Source organism: Coloeus monedula (assembly GCF_965178545.1).
Source record: "Coloeus monedula genome assembly, chromosome: 24".
Taxonomy (NCBI): domain Eukaryota; kingdom Metazoa; phylum Chordata; class Aves; order Passeriformes; family Corvidae; genus Coloeus; species Coloeus monedula.
In genome coordinates, this window is record NC_138804.1 from 1,065,231 (window position 1) to 1,082,424 (window position 17,194).

The following is a 17,194-nucleotide window of genomic DNA, read 5'->3' on the forward strand; positions in this document are numbered from 1 at the left end:
GTTTAAATTAATGCCCTGCTTTGTTTTCCTTCCAGAGGGCTCAGTTTTGGGGTCTCCCAGCACAATCAAAGGCCCCGACAGGGTTTATCAGAGACTCACCAGGGCGGGCACAGGGTGGGCAAGGAGAGAGGCAGAGGCAAAGTCTCAGCACTAAGCCAGGAGTGAGAGGAGATCAGGGGCTCCCAAAGCCTCCTAATCAATACCAGCCTGCCCAGAACGAACATCTCTCCCGCTGCTGGAGCTTCAGACACTAAAAAACCTACTGTAAATGCAACATATCTCTGTGCTTCCTGCCAGCTGGCCCGGAGCCAGCCTATTTCCTTCAAAAAGAGGGATATTTATTTTCATCCTTTTAGAGGCAGCCAATTCATCTCAGACCACCACCAGCTAAAAAAGCTTTATAAATTAGCAGCCTTTTTTTCTTTTTCCTTTTTTTCCCCCCTCCTAATTCTCTCCCCCACCCCTTTAAATATTATTTTCCTTTGGTTGTTGGTGTAAACGCTGTGCCAGGACATGCGAGCCGGGGTGCATTGCGCCACACTCCCCTTTCTCCCCGAGCTGCAGAAACACAGTAGCAGCAGTGTCTCACGAAAGCCAGAGGAAACCAAAGCAAAGCCCGGCCGTGACTGATTCTCCTTCCAAATGGCGTAAGCAGGCCAACTTCAAACATGTGAATAATGAGTTATCTGTGCCTGACTTTGTTCAGCAGCACAAGGGACGGTGCCTCCCAACATTTCCCTCCTGCTCCCTCCTGTGAACTCCTGAGCTCTGATTTTAGCAGTGGGGTTGGCGCTCACCGGGGCTCGGAGGGCACCTCCGTCATCCTGCGTCATCTTTGAGTCCCTTCCAGCTCCCTGCTCTGCACTGTCCTCCCTTCCCTCCTTCCCTGGCAGTGGGGCTCCACCGAAGTCTTCTTGGCTGGGAATTTCCCCTGGCAGGTCTCGAGCTGGAGGTGGGATTCCAGGGAGGACCTGAGCGATGTTCTTGCCCTGTGTTAGAGGTGTGCGAAGATGAAACCAGCCCAGCATCTGCTGCAAGGGACAGGCCTGCTGTTCCCATAACACAGGAGTTTCACATGTGGCTTCTTTCTGGAGCACATGCTGGGACTTGATAGTCTAGCCGAGACTCAGACTGGGGAAAAATTCCAGCCTCTGCAGAGGACTGGCGTGTCTCTCTGAAGTACCTATTTCCAGGGCTACGGCAGGGATTTGAAAGGTGTTTTGCACATTGAGATGGAGTTTATCCACTGCTGATTGCTTTCTTGTGGTCCCTTCTCACGGACGTGTAGAGACGAAGCCATGGCTTTGTGTGCAGGGACTGCTCCTGGTGAGCTTGGCTCAGCCCTGGAGTCAGGCTGGGAATGTTTGGGCAGAGCCTTGGTGGGAGCTTTGGTGGGAGGACGATGGAATGCCAGGGGGATGCTTGGATGCTTTGAAGGTGGCTGAGCGTGGCTCAAGCTGCTGTGCCAGCCCATGCCCTCTCCTGGCTCTCGTCTCCTCCTGTGTGGGGCTGAGGCACTGATCTGCAGTGTGTGTGTGTGTGTTCATGAGCGTCCCTCGGCGTTTCCTCCGCTCCAGCTTGCCGCCAGCATTCCGCAGCCAGGCTCCCGGGGAGGGCCAAGCCACTTCCCAACATCTGCTCTCCCGGCCCCCGGCAGCACGGGGCTGAGCCAGGGGCTGGGGATGAACGTGACACCCAGCTCTGAGCCCAGCAGGGGTGGGAGGAGACTGTGCAGCTCCTCGGCTCTCATCTGACTTCATCTACAGAGAAATCAGGGGGCTGGGGCTCCCACTCACCCCAGGGAGGGGTTTTTTGAAGCAAATCTCTCAGCTGTGGGATTTTGGTGTCACTCGAGCCATCAAGTTCCTGGAGCTCCTTTGTACCTTTGATCAACTTTATATTCTGCATCTCAGTGATCTGGGGAAAATCAGCTGCTTTTTGGAACTCCCCCTCCACAGCCTGGAAACCCCATCCCAGTCCCGGCTTGGGAAGCCACATCAGGTTGCACACTCTTAGAAGGAAGAGCAGGCTCTGTTTGGTCTTTGAAATATTTTAATGCAGAAAGCATGTCTCTAAATCATAGCTCTGAGGGCTCGAGCTCGTGTGGCACACACTGCTTCGCTGTCTGCATTCCAAGGAAACACCCAAAACTTCCAGTATGCTTCTTATTACTGGCCTAAAGTGTCAAATTCACGTCGGCTCTTCCAGCTGGGAAGTGTTCAATGGGATCGTTTGTTTGATATGCTGATACAGATCTTGTTATTACATCAGGATCGTAGGTGATCTGTCAATGTTTACATCATGTCATGTTCAATACTGGAGTTAACCGATTCTGAAACCCGATCCAGCGTTAAAACCCTGGTGCTGCTGACAAGGAGTGCCCAAGGTCAGGAGCTGCCACCATTTGATCGTACTGAGCTCTGCTGTTTCCATAAATATTGACCTGCAAGCCAGCGCTGGCCCAGCTGGAAATGCAGTGCAGAATCTCCAACCCCAGCAGCAGCTTTTGTGCCCCAAAATTCACAGGCTGAGGTGATTAAGGCTTCTCAGACAGATTTCTTGGGATGAGGGCTGGGGCTGTTTGAAGTTGAGTGAAAATCCGCCCACTGGCTTCGGGAGGCTTTGAGTCAGTGCTTGGGTGAAGGTAGAAACCACCTTCCTGTTCTCTAAGGTATGAGCTATTGTTCACTGGTTTCCTCTCCATGACAGCTGTGGGCAGATGGGGAAGGGCTTTTAATGAAGCCAACCGCTGCAGAAATTAAAAAGCTCAGGTTGTTCTGATGAAAGAAACCCATTAACAGCGATTCTCTCTTGCGTGACAAAGTCTGACGTCCCCAGCCCTAAGTGACAAGCGGCAGGAAGTCCTGGGGAGACAGCCTGAGCTAAAGAGGGCTGGCAGGCCAAGTTGGTGGTTTTTTAACTCATTCTCTGCCTTGTTTCACAGGGTTTGGGGCTGCCAGATCCCACATGTGGGGACACAGATTGGAGAGGGTCTAGGAGAGCTGGGAAGAGCCCTGATCCCACCACCCCCGTGTTCGCCTTGACTTACATTTGCATCAAGTTTTCCACTTTCTTTTCAGCAAGATAGTTTCAGGGGTTTGGGGCTTTTGATGGTAATTGGTGGGTTTCCCCACAAACCAGCCCCTTCTAGAGGGTGTTTGCTCGAGGGTAACAAAGCCCACGGGGCTGTGCCCGTGTTCAGACAGCGCGGGGACGGGAGCAACCACAGTGCAGCATGACACAGCCACATGAAGTCCTTGGTCGGGTTGCACGGCTGAATAATCTCTAAAAACATTATCAGCATAGAGATCACTTGATATATTTTTTCAGGATTTTCCCCGTCACATGCCAGATACCACCACAGGATAGAGTTTGTGCTGAGATAGAGGAAGGGAATTTAATTTCCATTCGATTTCTGGGTCTTTGAAGTCCTTTTGGCTTTCCTGTGAAGCTCTGCCCCCCAAAAAAAACTGGTTAAAGGTGAAATATAACCCTATTTTTCTTCTTCTGTGCTTAACTGTATAGTGAAATAATAAAATGTGGGCAAAAACAAGACACCTCAGTGCACATACTTTTCCCCTGGGGAAAGCAACGTGTGACTGATGCTGTTCCTGACTCCAAAGGCCCTGGATAATGCAGAGGTGCCTGAGGTCTGGGGACACACAGAGATGAGAAGAGATCGTTTATGGCATTGCTTTGAGGTTTCCTTGGTTTACTTCACACAGCAGGGAAAATACATTTTCAAAATACTGCTGGGTTTTTGCTTTCTGCCGGGCTCGTCCTCACCAAGTTTTCCTCTCTGGTGCCAGCATGTTTTCCGTCCAGTTTGGATTCTCACACCCCTGGAAGGGATTATAGAGCTTGGAGGGGCTGGTGCGTGTGGAGATGGCAGAGGGGGGTCAAAGCCCCTCAGAAACTGTGGCTGGGAGGGGTTTGCTGGTGGGAGCCCAGCTGGGCGTGTGAGTTCCCCTCTGGAGCTGATGCTCTTCCCTCCCATCCCAGCCATGCGGCGTCTTCACAGACAGCCTGGCAAGTGCAGCCTGAGCTGAGCAAATGGGAGATCAGGAAACATCAGATGCTGGATTTAAAGAGGGGGAAGTGTGGGGACTTTCTGTGACTTTGCTATAAACTGACACCGGGCTCACAGAGCTGTGCAGATGTGAGGGGGAAGGGCAGGGGGGGTGCGAGCGAGAGGTGCCTGAGTTTATCGCCTTTTAAACGCGCTGCTTTGCTTTGCTTTTCTTCTTTAAAAGCCACCAAGAACTGAGCTTGGCTTGGTGAATGTCGGGCTGCAGGATCTGATAAGGCCCAGCTCTCTGAAGTGCTGCAGAAGGGTTTCTTCCCAGCCTATCTCCCGGCGTGCCTGCACATCTCCGGTGCCCCTGAGCGCTGGGGTTGTGCCGGGATGAGGCGGTGCCACCTTGGGAAGGTCCCTTCGCAGCAGCTGCAGAGCTGGGGGTGTTGTGGGGCAGCCTGGCTGCAGCAGGGAAGGCACAAGGAGAAACCAAGGTCTGAACCCCGCACTGATGTAAAGCTGAGGCTCCTCTGGAGCCCCTCCAGCTTTGTGCGGGTGTAACTGAGACTGGAATCCGGCCCAGAGAGAGCGAAGCCGTTTGGCGATGATTAATACAGTAAAATGTGAAAGTTATGTATCAAGTGCATTTCATGCGCCTCTCGCCTCAGGACAATTAGCATAAATTTAATAATTATTGCCCTGTGCCAGCAGCTGCTACCTAAGGAGCTGGGAGTGCTTTAGGAACGCTCATTAGCTGCTGCCCTGCCTGGGGGAGGTGGGTGATTAGTCTGCTCGTTTTAAGGCTAGGAAAGAGGAACAGAGAGAAGCAAAGTGAGGTGGCCAAGGTGTGGTACCAGCGAGGGCTGATCCCATCCCTCCTGTGCCTCCTCCAGCCCCACTTGGCTCTGACCCCGCTGGGTGGGCAGAGCTGGGAGAGGACTGGAGTAAGATGAGAGTTTGTTCTTTAAGCAATGAGCAAACGCTGTAGAAAATACTTAAAATCAATGTTTGCTGGTTCCCCGGTCCCCACTTCACCAGGACATGGTTTCTCCTGCCTTACACGTCTCCCCTCCATGTTCAGGATCAGTGAGGGCTGGTGGAGGCTGGTCACTCGGGCAGGGGCATCCTGATCCAGCTCCTTGACCAGAGACTTCCTGGATGATCTGGGGCCTCCCCCGGGGGTCACTCTGTGTCCATCTCCCCTGAGAGCCGCTCTCTGCCGGGGCTGCCACCCATTGAATAGCAGCAAACCACAGAGACAGAGGCTCTGCTGGCTCCCTGTGTAACCAGGGTGCTGCAGCCAAAGGGGAACTGATCAGATACCAGACTCTTTTATCATGTTCCAGGGCACAGACAAAAGCTGGAAGACCAAGCCAAACCCTTCACCGACCGCTACGGAGAGCTGGAACGGCTGCGCCAGTCCATGAGAGTCACCCCGACAACACCCAACCCCCGCGGATCCCTCAGCACCCCGAGCCACTTCGGCTCCCAGGCTCAAACTCCAATCCAAGGTAACTGCCTGGGTGTCCCAGTGTCACCCCCAAACCCTCGTGTTCCTGACATGGCTGAGTGGGAACAGCCCTGTGGCTGGTATTTTAGAGCTGGAGTCCGGCTCTCCCCTGGTTAAGGCGCCACGGAGGGGGTTGTGTGGATTTCTTGACCTTGGAAGCCTTTTTGCACCCATTAAATCACTCTGAGCACCATGAGATCTGGGTTTTGAGGAACAACTGAGCAGCAGGAGCGCAAGGGAGATGAGAGCAGCACACTTTGAACCCAGCAGCTCCTCTGACATGAAGGCAGCCGCGCTATGGTTATGCATCAGCCAGAGAGGCTGTTCCGTGCTTTACATGCTAATCCCAACGGTTTCTTATCATTGTGTGGGTGCCAAGTGTGGTGATCCCTCGCCCAGCTCCAGCATAATTCCCCACACGGATGCACACCTGCACGGGCACACACACACACACACACAGAGCCTTTGCTCTTCCCAGATCTGCCAGCGGCAACGAGCGCCCGAGTCCCTGGGCGTTCCCCAGGAATCTGCAGCTTGCTGCCAGGACAGGGGGAGGAATTGCCACTGCAGTTACCTGAGAGAGATCAGGCTGCTAATCCTGGAATTTCAGTCCCAAACTAAGCAAGGCATTTGGAAGTATCGAGCTGCTGTGCTGCTCCCATCTCTCTGCACAGGCAGATGCCACCAGGATGAATTAAGAGACTCTTCTCCTGTCCTTTTCCGTGCTCCTTTTCCATGCACTTTTAGTCTCACTGGTTCTTTTCCTTCAGAAATCAGCAGAGATACTAACAGGTCAAGGAATAGCATTTAAGCTGTCTGTATTTGGAATTTTGGTGAGAAGTGGCCCTTCTGGGAAGGTTTCCTAGAAAAAGCTCCCAAAGCCTTCGTGCTGCATTTTCAGAAGGGATGTGTTTGTTTGAAAGGCTCGGTGTCATTGGCAAAGAGGGGGTTTTGGGTGTAAAAACATGTTTGAAAATGTTAGCCGAACTGTAAAAGCTGCGCTGCTCCTCCCAACCCAAAATTACAGTGAAAATTTAATTTATTTCTCATTGAAATGCAAATCTCCATGCTTGGAATTTTCGTTGATATTAGCACAGTTTAGGAGAAGAACACGGGCATTTTGTGTAGGATTATCATTTGAGTTTTTTTACAAAAGCAAGAGAGAGAAAGGGTTTTCCAGGCTGGTCCCGTTGGCCACATCATAAAGAAAGAGATTCTTGGGGGAAGAAAAATAGATTTGTATTTTAAATTAGCACAGCCCCCTGCAGTGCCAGAAACCCGAAGAGCGTCGTTTGGAGCAAAGAATCAGGTGATGACACAAATTCAACGAGAAAAAAAATGAAGTTGGCCACAAGCTACCGCCCCTGCCAAATTCCCAAATGTCAAGTGACAGCAGGAGTGGAGACACACAAAATTAGCCTCTGAAATCATTCCTGCGGAGTGAATCCGAAGTCCCAGGAATGCTGCAAAAGGCGGTTTGTGCACGCTCTGCTCTTGGCTCCCTTGTTCCCAAGTTGGAGGAACCGTCTTAAAATGACTGTGGGTTCCTACCAGCGTAACTCGGAGCAGGACCAGCTCAGTAATTTTCATCTCAGCCCTGTCCTTTTGACACAGCTCTGGCTATGACCAATCATAATCATAATTTTTAAAACCCCTCTTTCTCTCGCACACACACAGCTTATTCACAAAGATCATAATTTTTACCCGAGCAAGTGGAGCCCGGCCCGTGCCAAGAATAACAGGGGAGTTAACAGGCCTGTAATTCTCACGACTTGGCACGTTCTTGGGTAACACACAGGAGAGGCCGATTAGTGGAAAGCAGAACGAGATACCAGCTGGGAGGGGCGACGGGGCAGGCTGGGGTTCATCCAGCCCCCGCTATCTTTGATGGGGGTGCTTCCCAAGGTTAATGTTTTTAGCATCCCTGTGCAGGGATTAAAAGGAGGCCAGGGAGGTTTTCTCTCCACCAGTGCCCGGCTCCCTCCACTCGTGTGCTGGGGGTGCTCGGCCTCCCTGTTCTGCTGACCAAGCAGTTTGTACAAGCTGCCTAATCCGCTCCTGGCAAAACCAGGCTGGGAGCTGGGATGCTCAGAAACAGCCTTGGCAGGATCCCGGCACCCCAAATCCCTGAACACAGCCCGTGGAGTTTGGGTTTTTAGACAGGCAGGAGACAGTGTTTTAATTTGGGAGAAGCGGGGTTCTTGGGAGATGTGTTTGCTCTGGCCCAGTCCAATCTCTCCTCCTTGGGAGCGAAAGCCGTGGCCGCGGTGGAGATCACAGCAAGGACGCTGCTGTGAGTGGGAGAAGGGTCTGGCCCTCAGCCACTCGCAGAGGCTTTCAGTAAAGCAGCCCCTGGAGGTTATAAATAGCCCCCATGTAAAATGATCATCCTGAGGTTAAATGGTCTCAAACCAAAACCCTCCCGGTAAGAGAAAGCCGATGGTTCCTGAAGGGCATGCCAGGAAATATGGGAGGAGAGAGCGCAGCTCCGAGGCTGAGCAGGTCGGATCCTGCTCTCTCCACTGTCAGGGTATTTCAGTGGCTCTGGCCTTGCCTTGCCCCACTCAGATGGGCAGAGACCTGATCCCTTCCCATGCCTGCCCCCAAATGGGATGGACACTGGCAAGCCTGCACACACCATCTCATTCCCACTTGCACTGCTTTAGGGGGGTAAATAGGGTAACTCTGGGTTCATCCCCTGTAGCTGTGATGAGAATCTGGCCCAGTGGCTGGGCAGGTCAGACAGGCAGACCCCCATCCTCATCCAGCTCTGCTTCCCTGGCTTCAACTGAGCAGAGCCTCTGTTCAGGATTTGGCCCAATGCTTCTCCAGAGAGGTCTGGAAAATCTGAGCTTTTGCAATCCCAGCTCTGCCATCCCCGCAGCGAGACACCAAGCTGTCATTAGGATGGCTTGAAATGGTTCCTTATTACGGGGCATGCGAAGCCAGAGCCTTGCGTGCCTGCTTCAGTCGAGTTTTGCCTTTTAGCTTAAAAAAATCAAGTAGCTCTCAGAAGTGAAGCAAGATGTTAAAGGGACTTCTTCTGTCTGCCTTCAGCTGTGGCTCGGGGCCCCCTGGCTCAGGGGGGGTGGGATGGTGGCAGACACACGTCCTCCCCAGGAGCAGCCCCCAATTCTCCGTGTCCTCCCTTGCCCACATTTCGGCAGTGGCTCAGGCTGAACCATTTTGTTCCCAGTGCAGCAGAGCAGGACCGCCCACGCTTGAGTTCTGTGGTGGAAACATCTTCAACCACTCAAAAGCAATTGTGTGCATTGTCCAGCAGCATTGAGGGGCCTTGCGCTCACCAGGACAATTGCAAAGGGATTTTAGATTGGATCTCCTCGGTGCCAGAGCGAGCTGTTTTGATTGATGCACTTCACATCCCCCTGGCACACTCTTCTTTTTGCTCCAGAGAAGCCAAACTCCCTTGGTTTCACAGGGAGGACAGTAAATACTGGACCCTTTTGCAAGCCTCTCCTAGCCCCAGTGCCTGCTGAATGGTTTTTGGGAGACTCTGTGTTCACTGGTGAGGAGCTTCAGATCTCCTGATCTGGAAACTGCTCAGCTTTAACCAGCTTCATTCCCAATCCAGTACTTCAGGCCAGCGCAACATTTTTATCATCAGCAGAATGCTTCGCCATTTAAAGTCAAGTCTTTCTCTCTCTTTCTCTTTTTAAATATACATTTTTAAAGTATTACATTACTTTTAAGAAGCCTCTTGGCATAGGCAGCAAGTGCCCCTATTGTTTCCGAAATGCAACGTGGCTGCTCTGAGGTTAAGTCCTGAATTATGGGCCCAGCAAATACACTGAATTGCTGCTTCCTAATCCCTGTCCAGATTGACTTATGGTTTCTTTAAAATATCCGTTTCTTAATGGATAAAAACATTCTACCACGGGCAGAGACTAAATTGTTTCCAAAGGAAGCTAGGCAAGCATTAGTGGGAAGAAAACATATTGTGGGATTCAGCTTCAGCCTCAAAGGAAGGAACACGCTCGAGATGGGTTTCCTGCCTGCTTTCAGGCTTCTGTGTCTATCTTTAAACTGCTTTTCTGCTCCTCTCCGTTACATTTGTGATGCCCCTTCAGTGAATTTGGCATGGAACTGTCACAGATGAACCACAGAGCAGTGCTGGATGGGAGCTTCCCCCAGGACAGAGTCCAGGCACCCATGACCGCTGCGTTTGTGCCGTGCCCGTGTGGCCGTCCCCAAGCCACAGCTCAGGGTGCTGCATCCCTACAGAACAGCAAGGAGTCCCTCGGAATTTGCCTCAGCGCTGCCATCCCGCCTTTAACGTGGGATTTTCCAGTGTGCTGGGATCCGCAGTGCCAGACTCAGAGCGGGGTGGGGAGCCCCCAGCCCGGGGTGCCGCTGCCTTGCCGGGCTCTTGGCCGCTGCAGCCCCCCGTGCCATCACCCCTCCGCAGTGGGATTCCCATGGCAGACGTGGCCTGGCCCAAACCTGCTCGGCAGGCAAGGTGGTCTAGCTGCAGGCTGGGTTGTAAATCCAGCAGCTTCCTTTTATGTAGTCAGGGCTTGTTAATTTGTTTTAATACCCTTTGAATACAGGTAAAGAGCAAAGCGCAGGCAGGGCGGAGGGGAGTGCCTGCGATCCCTGCTCAGCCCACCCACCCGCTCCAATTAGCACCGTTATTCATTAGCTCGGCGGGATGCAGCGGCGGGGATTGCGGGGATGTGCCAGGCAGGGGGATGCGGGCAGAGAGCTCTGGGATGAGCGAGGCTGTGCCGGGAGAGGAAGCGGGGAGAGCTGGGCTTGTTTAGTCTAGCAAAGGGCAGGCGGGGAGCGGAGCTGATTGTTCTGTGTAAATACGTCGAGGGGGTGAGCACGGCGAGGCAGAGGAGCTAATGTAAGCTCGGGAGGACACTGCAGGCACAGGACATGGGGCTGAAATGGTTCTGGATAAATCCACACTGGAATTAGGAACAGGGTCCTCCCCAGAAGAATGGGTCCAGTGAATTGGAGCATCCCAATGGACCTGGAAGGGCTGGCAAAGGAGGTTGAGATGCAGTGCATGATTCACTGAGCTGGGAACACCTGGGAATTTCCCTGCTCTGCTGCTGCCCAGCATATTTGGGGTGGGATTGAAAGTGCTGGGAGGGGACCCAGGAGCTGGGTTTGTGCTGTTCAGCGGGGTGGGTTTGGGGCCATGTGTGTGTGTGCACGACAGCACATGGTGTTCGGGGAGAATCACAAAACTGAGCAGCAAACGTGCTTGGCAGTGTTGAGGTGGTGCCTGGCGATGCTGTGATAAGGGCCTGTGTGTTGTTGTGTTTTGGTTTGGGGTTTGGGTTTTTTTCAGACTCTGCAGAGGAAGTCCGTGCACCCAGTTAGTGAGCTGGTTCTATCAGATACAGAGCAGCGCTCCATGGGCGTGTAACAACGGATGCTGTTCACACCCTCCTTTTTTTTTCAACACCTCCCCTCCTCCCCCAAAATATATTTTGCTCTATTTTACGTGGGCTGGGAGGAAGGGGCCGTTTTCTTTTTTAGTTGGCTCTGACTTGGAAACAAATGAACTTGTTAACATACATGACAGAGGCGTGAGAGCGTGCCTGCATGCGTGGGTGGGGAGGAGAGCGGCGCCTTCTCTAGAGATGAGCTGGGGCTTCACAGATCAGATGCATCTCGTGCACCTTCCCATGGAGATTCTCTCCCTCTCTGGCCACCTGCCTCTCCATGCTCCCACATGGAGTGCTGTGATCAGGGGAAGGAAGCAGAGAGGGACAAAGGTCAGAAAAATGCTCAAAGATGGTTTTGGATGTCCAACATGACAGAAGTGAGTAGAGGAAAACCAGCCAAACATATATCCAGAGCAGGAATGTCTGTCCCCACTCGTCACACACATGCTGGTGTGTTATATACAGAAGCATAAAGTATCATTAGTGTTTACATTGTCGTCAATCATTGTGGAGTAAGACAGGAAAGGAGAGCTTTTTCCCCCGGGGTAGATTTTTCATGACAATTTTGCAAGGCGCACATATGCATAGAATTAGAACAGTGATATACGGCCAGACTGAAGATATTTTATATTCTACCCACTTGGAGAGTGCCACATTATCAAGTTCCCTTTAAATTCCCTTTATCCTCTGTGTGTCTCACACACTGGGAGTATTTGTTGTGTAACACCCACCCAAGCTCATGTTTATTGCTGACTGCGTTCATCAGCCGCTGTGCGCTCTCCACATCTCTAAGGTGGGGACCAGAGGGTGGCATCTGCGGTGCTGAGGAGCTGCTCAGGTTCCACACGTTCGTCGTCGCTGCCTGGCCCCAGCCAGACGATCTGATAATGATGATCCTGCTGTACATCAGGCCCCGGTGCTGTGCTCTGCCACGTGCCCGGAGTGAGCTGCTTGTTTAGGTGTCCCTGCAGCACTGAAGATGTCCTGACATTGCTTTTGCTGCCCTTTCCTCCCTCCAGGCAGAGCAGACGTGTTCCAGTGGAAGCACCCACTGCTCCGTTGGGATGGATGCACATTAATCCCTAAAACTATCTGCAGGGTCCATTGCCTCATCTCCTCGAGGCTTCCAGCGACCTCAGAGCACATCCACTAGCCCTGACCCAGCCAGGGTGCAGGGACCAGTTCCACTCCATCCAAGGCAGCTCCCAAACCCAGCATGGTCTTAAGGGAGACGGCTGAACACACCCAGAGAAACCTCTGTGGTTAGCAGCCTCACGAACCAGCCCTTCCCACCTCATGGCCAGCCCTTACCACCATGACCCAGCTGAGGTTTGGCTCCCATCAGGGCATCTCTTTGCGTTTATCTCCTCACCACCCACCCAAGGAAAGACCTGTATTGTCTCCGAGGCAGAGAGAGAGAGAGCTGCTGGAAAGGGGCTGAGCAGCTTTCAAAGCCTGTTTCTATCCGGCCCCACGTGCAGGGGGACTTGGGGGTCCTCAAAAGGTGCAAATTGCAGCTGCACAATTAAATCACGGGGTGTGTCCCGGCCTCCGCGGTCCCCGGGGCAGCTCAGCCCTAAGGAGGAGACAGTGGCATTACTAATCAGGGCTTTGACCTTTACATGGCTTTTATTTAATACACATTCCACACTTCCCCAAACTCCCATCCAAAACGTTGACATTTCCGCTGATAGATTGGGTCAGATTTTGGAGTAGTTGGGGGACTCAATTCACTCTTACAATGGTTAAATTCTTACAGCTAAATGGGCTTATTCAGTTAGTGCAGCAGCTGGTGTGATTTCGAGAAGAAAATAAACATTTCCTTCAAATATTTTGATTGGCAACTGGACAACTGAAATACTCAAGCTCGTATTGCCAGGGTCCAAAAAAGCAAATGGGGGCTGGACAACGAGTAAGTGAGGGAAAACCGTAGTAAATCCTCAGAGGCAGCACTACGGAGCAGATGTGTGTGAGATGTGCTGGGGAAGGGGACGGCGAGATGGGGTTTTTAAAGCCCATTTTCAGCTGTGATTCCAAAGGGAACACGGGGTCTGAGTGTGCAGCTTCACCCACTCCTTTTTCCCTGGCTTTTCTCAGCAGCTGCTTGCTCCAGGTTGCTGTTTGATCCTGGCTGTGACAAAGAGTTCTTGCTGCTGAGTTAGGTGGTTATGGAGGGCATTAATGGCCATGTTTTATTTGGATCTCGCTGGGGTTTTTTCAATGGAGATTTCCTCGGATGCAGGGCAGGGGCTGGGGCTGTGTGGGTCTGATCTGAGGCAGCCAGGATGGAGGGGCAGCCCTGAAGTGAAGGAGATGGAATGGAGAGGAAACCTTGAGGCGAGGACCAAGACAGAAGGGCCAGTTGTGAGGTGACGGTGTTGGCGTGGAGGGACAGCCATGAGGTGAAGGAGATGGGATGGAGGGGCAGCCCTGAGGCAAGGACCAAGATGGAGGGGAAACCCTGAGGTGAAGAAGATGGGATGGAGGGAAAACCCTGAGGTGACAGAGCCAGGATGGAGGGGATGCTGAGGTGAGGGTGCTGAGCTGGAGAGACGGTTGTGAGATGAAGGAGACATGATGGAGGGGCAGCCTGGAGGTGAAGGACACTGGACAGAGGGCAGCCTGGAGGTGAAGGACACTGGACAGAAGGGCAGCCCCGAGGTGAAGGACACTGGACAGAGGGCAGCCCCGAGGTGCCGGACCTGAGGCGAAGGCGAGGCCCCGGCCCCCTCTGGCGGCCGCCTCCCTCCCGCCTCCTTCCCGCCTCACCGGGGCCCGGCGGGCGCCCCCTGCTGGCGGCGGGGCCGCGGCCGCCTCAGGAGGGCCCTGCGCGGGCCGGGGCACCGGGGTTTTGTTTTTGGGGTGGTTTGAGGGTTTATTTTTAACTTCATACCGGTCACGGAGCTTTATTCTGGGTCAGACTTAGAGCCCAAGGCCGGCGGGGATGAAAGCGAGCTGGTCACGGCCACTCGGACACCTCATGGCTCTGCTGGGTGTGGGTTCCCTTTGAGGGGTTCGCACTGAGGGATTCGCTTTTTTGAGGGATCCAAATTCGCAGCTCCCAGCTCTGCAGAGTGCTCTCTCCAGGGGTCCAGAGCCTGGCAGAGCTCCCTCTCTGCCCACCCGTGTTTGGCAGGCAGTACCTGAGTATCTCCAGACCCCACGGCCTCGCTGTGCCGTGCCCATCGCGCACACAGAGCCCGTAATTAACACTCTTACACACTCCTGTCTAAATTAGTAGCAGGGACCCACTGCCAAACAGTGCAAGTTCAGGCCAATAAAATGTAGCCTCTAAAAAAACCCTCTTCGAGTGCGTTGTAGAGGAAAAGGGAAATGTGCCCTGAGCGCTCAGGTTTGATTTCGATTTGCATTTTATGGAATATTATTTATGGAGCTGTGAAAAGTAATGAAGGAGCATGGTCTGAGCACTGGAGATTTTCATCTGGGAAGGCAGCGAGCAGCAATCTGGCTGTTTTGGGGGCTGAGGGGGATTTGGAGGCTGCTTTTTCTCAGTGCAGGTCTGCTGAATTTTGGGGGAGGCATTCAGAAAACAGCACTTTTTCTTTCCAGCCCAGGTGCAGGCAGGGTTTCTGTGCCATGCTCCTATCTCAAGCTGTGATGCTGCTGGATTGCTAAAGCCACGGGGCTGTGGTCAGGCTGCTTCTTTCTTGCAGAGCTGGTCTCCAAACCTCAGCTCCCAGTGCCTGGCAGCAGCTGTGGCCGTAGCACGGCTCTGGGATGGGTCCCAGCATCCTGCTGGGCTGTGAAATCAGGTTGGGAGCACTTTTCCCAGCACTGTGCTTTTCCAGCACGGCCCAGCACGCTTCCACGGGCGCTTTCCAGCGCCGGGTGTGTGCAGAGCAGTGCGGTTCGGGACAGCTTTGAGCTGCTCCTCTCTTATCTCGCCCCAAAGCCACAGCCACGTTCACAAACCAGGTGCTCCCCCGCCTTTCCCCTCTGTGGAGCCTGCGTGGGAAGGCAGGCGCTGCCGGGCGCCCGCAAAAGGGCTGCAGGGGAGGGAGGATGCTCGCCTCCCCTTCTCCTTCCACGGCTGAAGGACTCACCTGGGATCAGAAGGGAGGTTCACATCAAATCCCCTCCATACCTGCTCCTCCAGAGCGTGCCCGTGTCACTGGGTAGCTGGAAGGGATTAAATCAAGTGTTTTCTCCTGGGGAAATGCTTCGGGGCCTGGAACACCAGCCCTGAGAAGTTAAAATGCTTCATTGTAATTAAAAGTCTAAAACACACGTCCCTGTGCATGCAGAGCAGCCACACAATCCTGTGTGTGTGTGTTTGTATGGATACGCATCTCCAAAACCAATGAGCGTGTTTAGCATACTCACCTCGCATTCTCTTGCTCTGAGGGATACAAAATCCAGCTGATGTGACCAAAAAAAGTCACTTTGGAGGCTGGATGGCATCCCACTAGCAAAGGAGAAAGGCCCTGCTTTTAACAAGAGGAAAATAAAGGAGGTCTCAGAGGTTTTGCTTCTCTGCTTGGAGCACAAAACTCATTTCTCCCTGCCTTGATTCACGGAGGCCAGAGGTTCCTGGGCTCTGTTGGGGATGGCACCAGCCTTGGGACAGCGGAGAGAGCCACAGGAATGCCTCCAGCTCCTCAAAGGAGCCTCTGCTGTGGATTCCCACCTCTAACCTTAGCTTCCCGCAGGAGGATGGGATCCAAAGCCAAGGTTCCTCTCCAGTTCCAAGCTGGCTGTGACCCCTTTTGGGGTTAGACCCTCCAGGAAAAGGCATGAGGGGCTCCATTATCCAACAGAGCTGGGGAACATCCCCACCACGCTGCCCCGAGTCTCCCTTCCCCCAGCAGAGAGCCTGAATTTCTCACTCTCTTTATCCTCTTGGAAGGAGAAAAATACACAGAGAACTCAAGCAGAGGGATATTGTGGCTCCTGGCTTGGGAGTTTTCAGCTGTGTGTTTATCAGCTCCATCCCCTGATGGTATCAGCACGAACAGGCCACCCACAAGAAGGCTTAGCAGGCTGGTCTGGGCTCCAGCTTTTCCTGCCTGTCTCCGTGTGTGTGTGTGTGTGTATACAGCAGGGATGGATGATCCCAGGGCCCGGCCGTCTGGGGCCTGCCTCCATTTATTTACTACACAGCTGATGTCATGGCTAAACATCTTTTTTCTGTGTTTATGGGGTGTGCTGCTTTAATCTGCCGGAGATGAATAGACCCCTAAGAGAAGTCAGCTTAGCCGTGTCCCTTCTTGGATAGGAAACAACAAATTTTAGGACAGGAAATGGGAGCAACTTAAACAAATGGGTTTAGGGTTTTTATATAAGTCCCCCCAGCTCTCTTCCCTGGCAGATCCAAGAGGTGCTTTTCCTTCTAATTCCTTGGGAATGATCTAACCACCCCCTCTCCTCCTGCACCCCGCCAGGCACGTCGGAGCTGAGCCCCTTCTCGGACCCGCGGCAGTTCGAGCGCTCCTTCCCGACGCTGCCGGCGCTGACGGAGACGCGCTTCTCCGACCCGCGGATGCATTACCCCGGCGCCATGTCCGCCGCCTTCCCCTACACGGCCACGCCCTCTGCCACGGGCATCGGGGGCATCAGCATGACCAGCATGCCCACCACCACCCGCTTCCACCACACCTACCTGCCGCCCCCGTACCCCGGCTCCACGCAGAACCAGAGCGGGCCCTTCCAGGCCAACCCCTCTCCCTACCACTTGTACTACGGGACGTCCTCGGGCTCCTACCAGTTCTCCATGGTGGCGGGAGGCGAGCGCTCGCCCACCCGCATGCTCTCGTCCTGCACAAGCGCCTCGGCAGGGAACAACCTGATGAACCCCAGCCTGGGCGCGCAGAACGACGGCGTGGACGCGGACGGCAGCCACAGCAACTCCCCCACCACCATGAGCACCACGGGGAGGATGGATGAGTCCGTCTGGAGACCCTACTAAGGAGGAACTCAGCGGGGCACCGATGTCTTTAACTTAATCAACCATCGTGGCTCCTTTTGGGAGCGACCAAAGCGATGCCGAGGGAAAAGGTAAACCAAAGTCTCCCAAACCCAAAGCAAACCAGGATCCTCTGCATGCAAACATCAGGCGAAGATGGACCAAGACCTTCGTTACATTTCAAGGTGAACACCCACGAGGCTTGAATGTGTCGCTTGATGTGGTTCCTTCCGTATGTTTTAGGTATGTGGACTGTACATAGGGAAAAAAACCCCGAGGACATGTGGAATCAGATGTTCGGTACTTGCAGAACACTTCTCGTTCAT

The 17,194-nt window shown here is 53.4% G+C and overlaps 1 protein-coding gene across 1 annotated transcript in view; it reads left to right on the top strand.

Annotated features, from left to right (window-relative positions):
- Positions 1-16,871, top strand: part of RUNX3 (RUNX family transcription factor 3) — a gene marked incomplete at both ends in the record, with an annotated part of 44,444 nt that extends 27,573 nt beyond the window's left edge. Inside the window, 2 exons of the mRNA XM_082296519.1 lie at positions 5,362-5,526; positions 16,348-16,871. Coding sequence (XP_082152645.1) covers positions 5,362-5,526; positions 16,348-16,871 — 689 coding nt within the window. The remainder of the gene's footprint in view (positions 1-5,361; positions 5,527-16,347) is intronic.
- Positions 16,872-17,194: the final 323 nt, after the last annotated feature.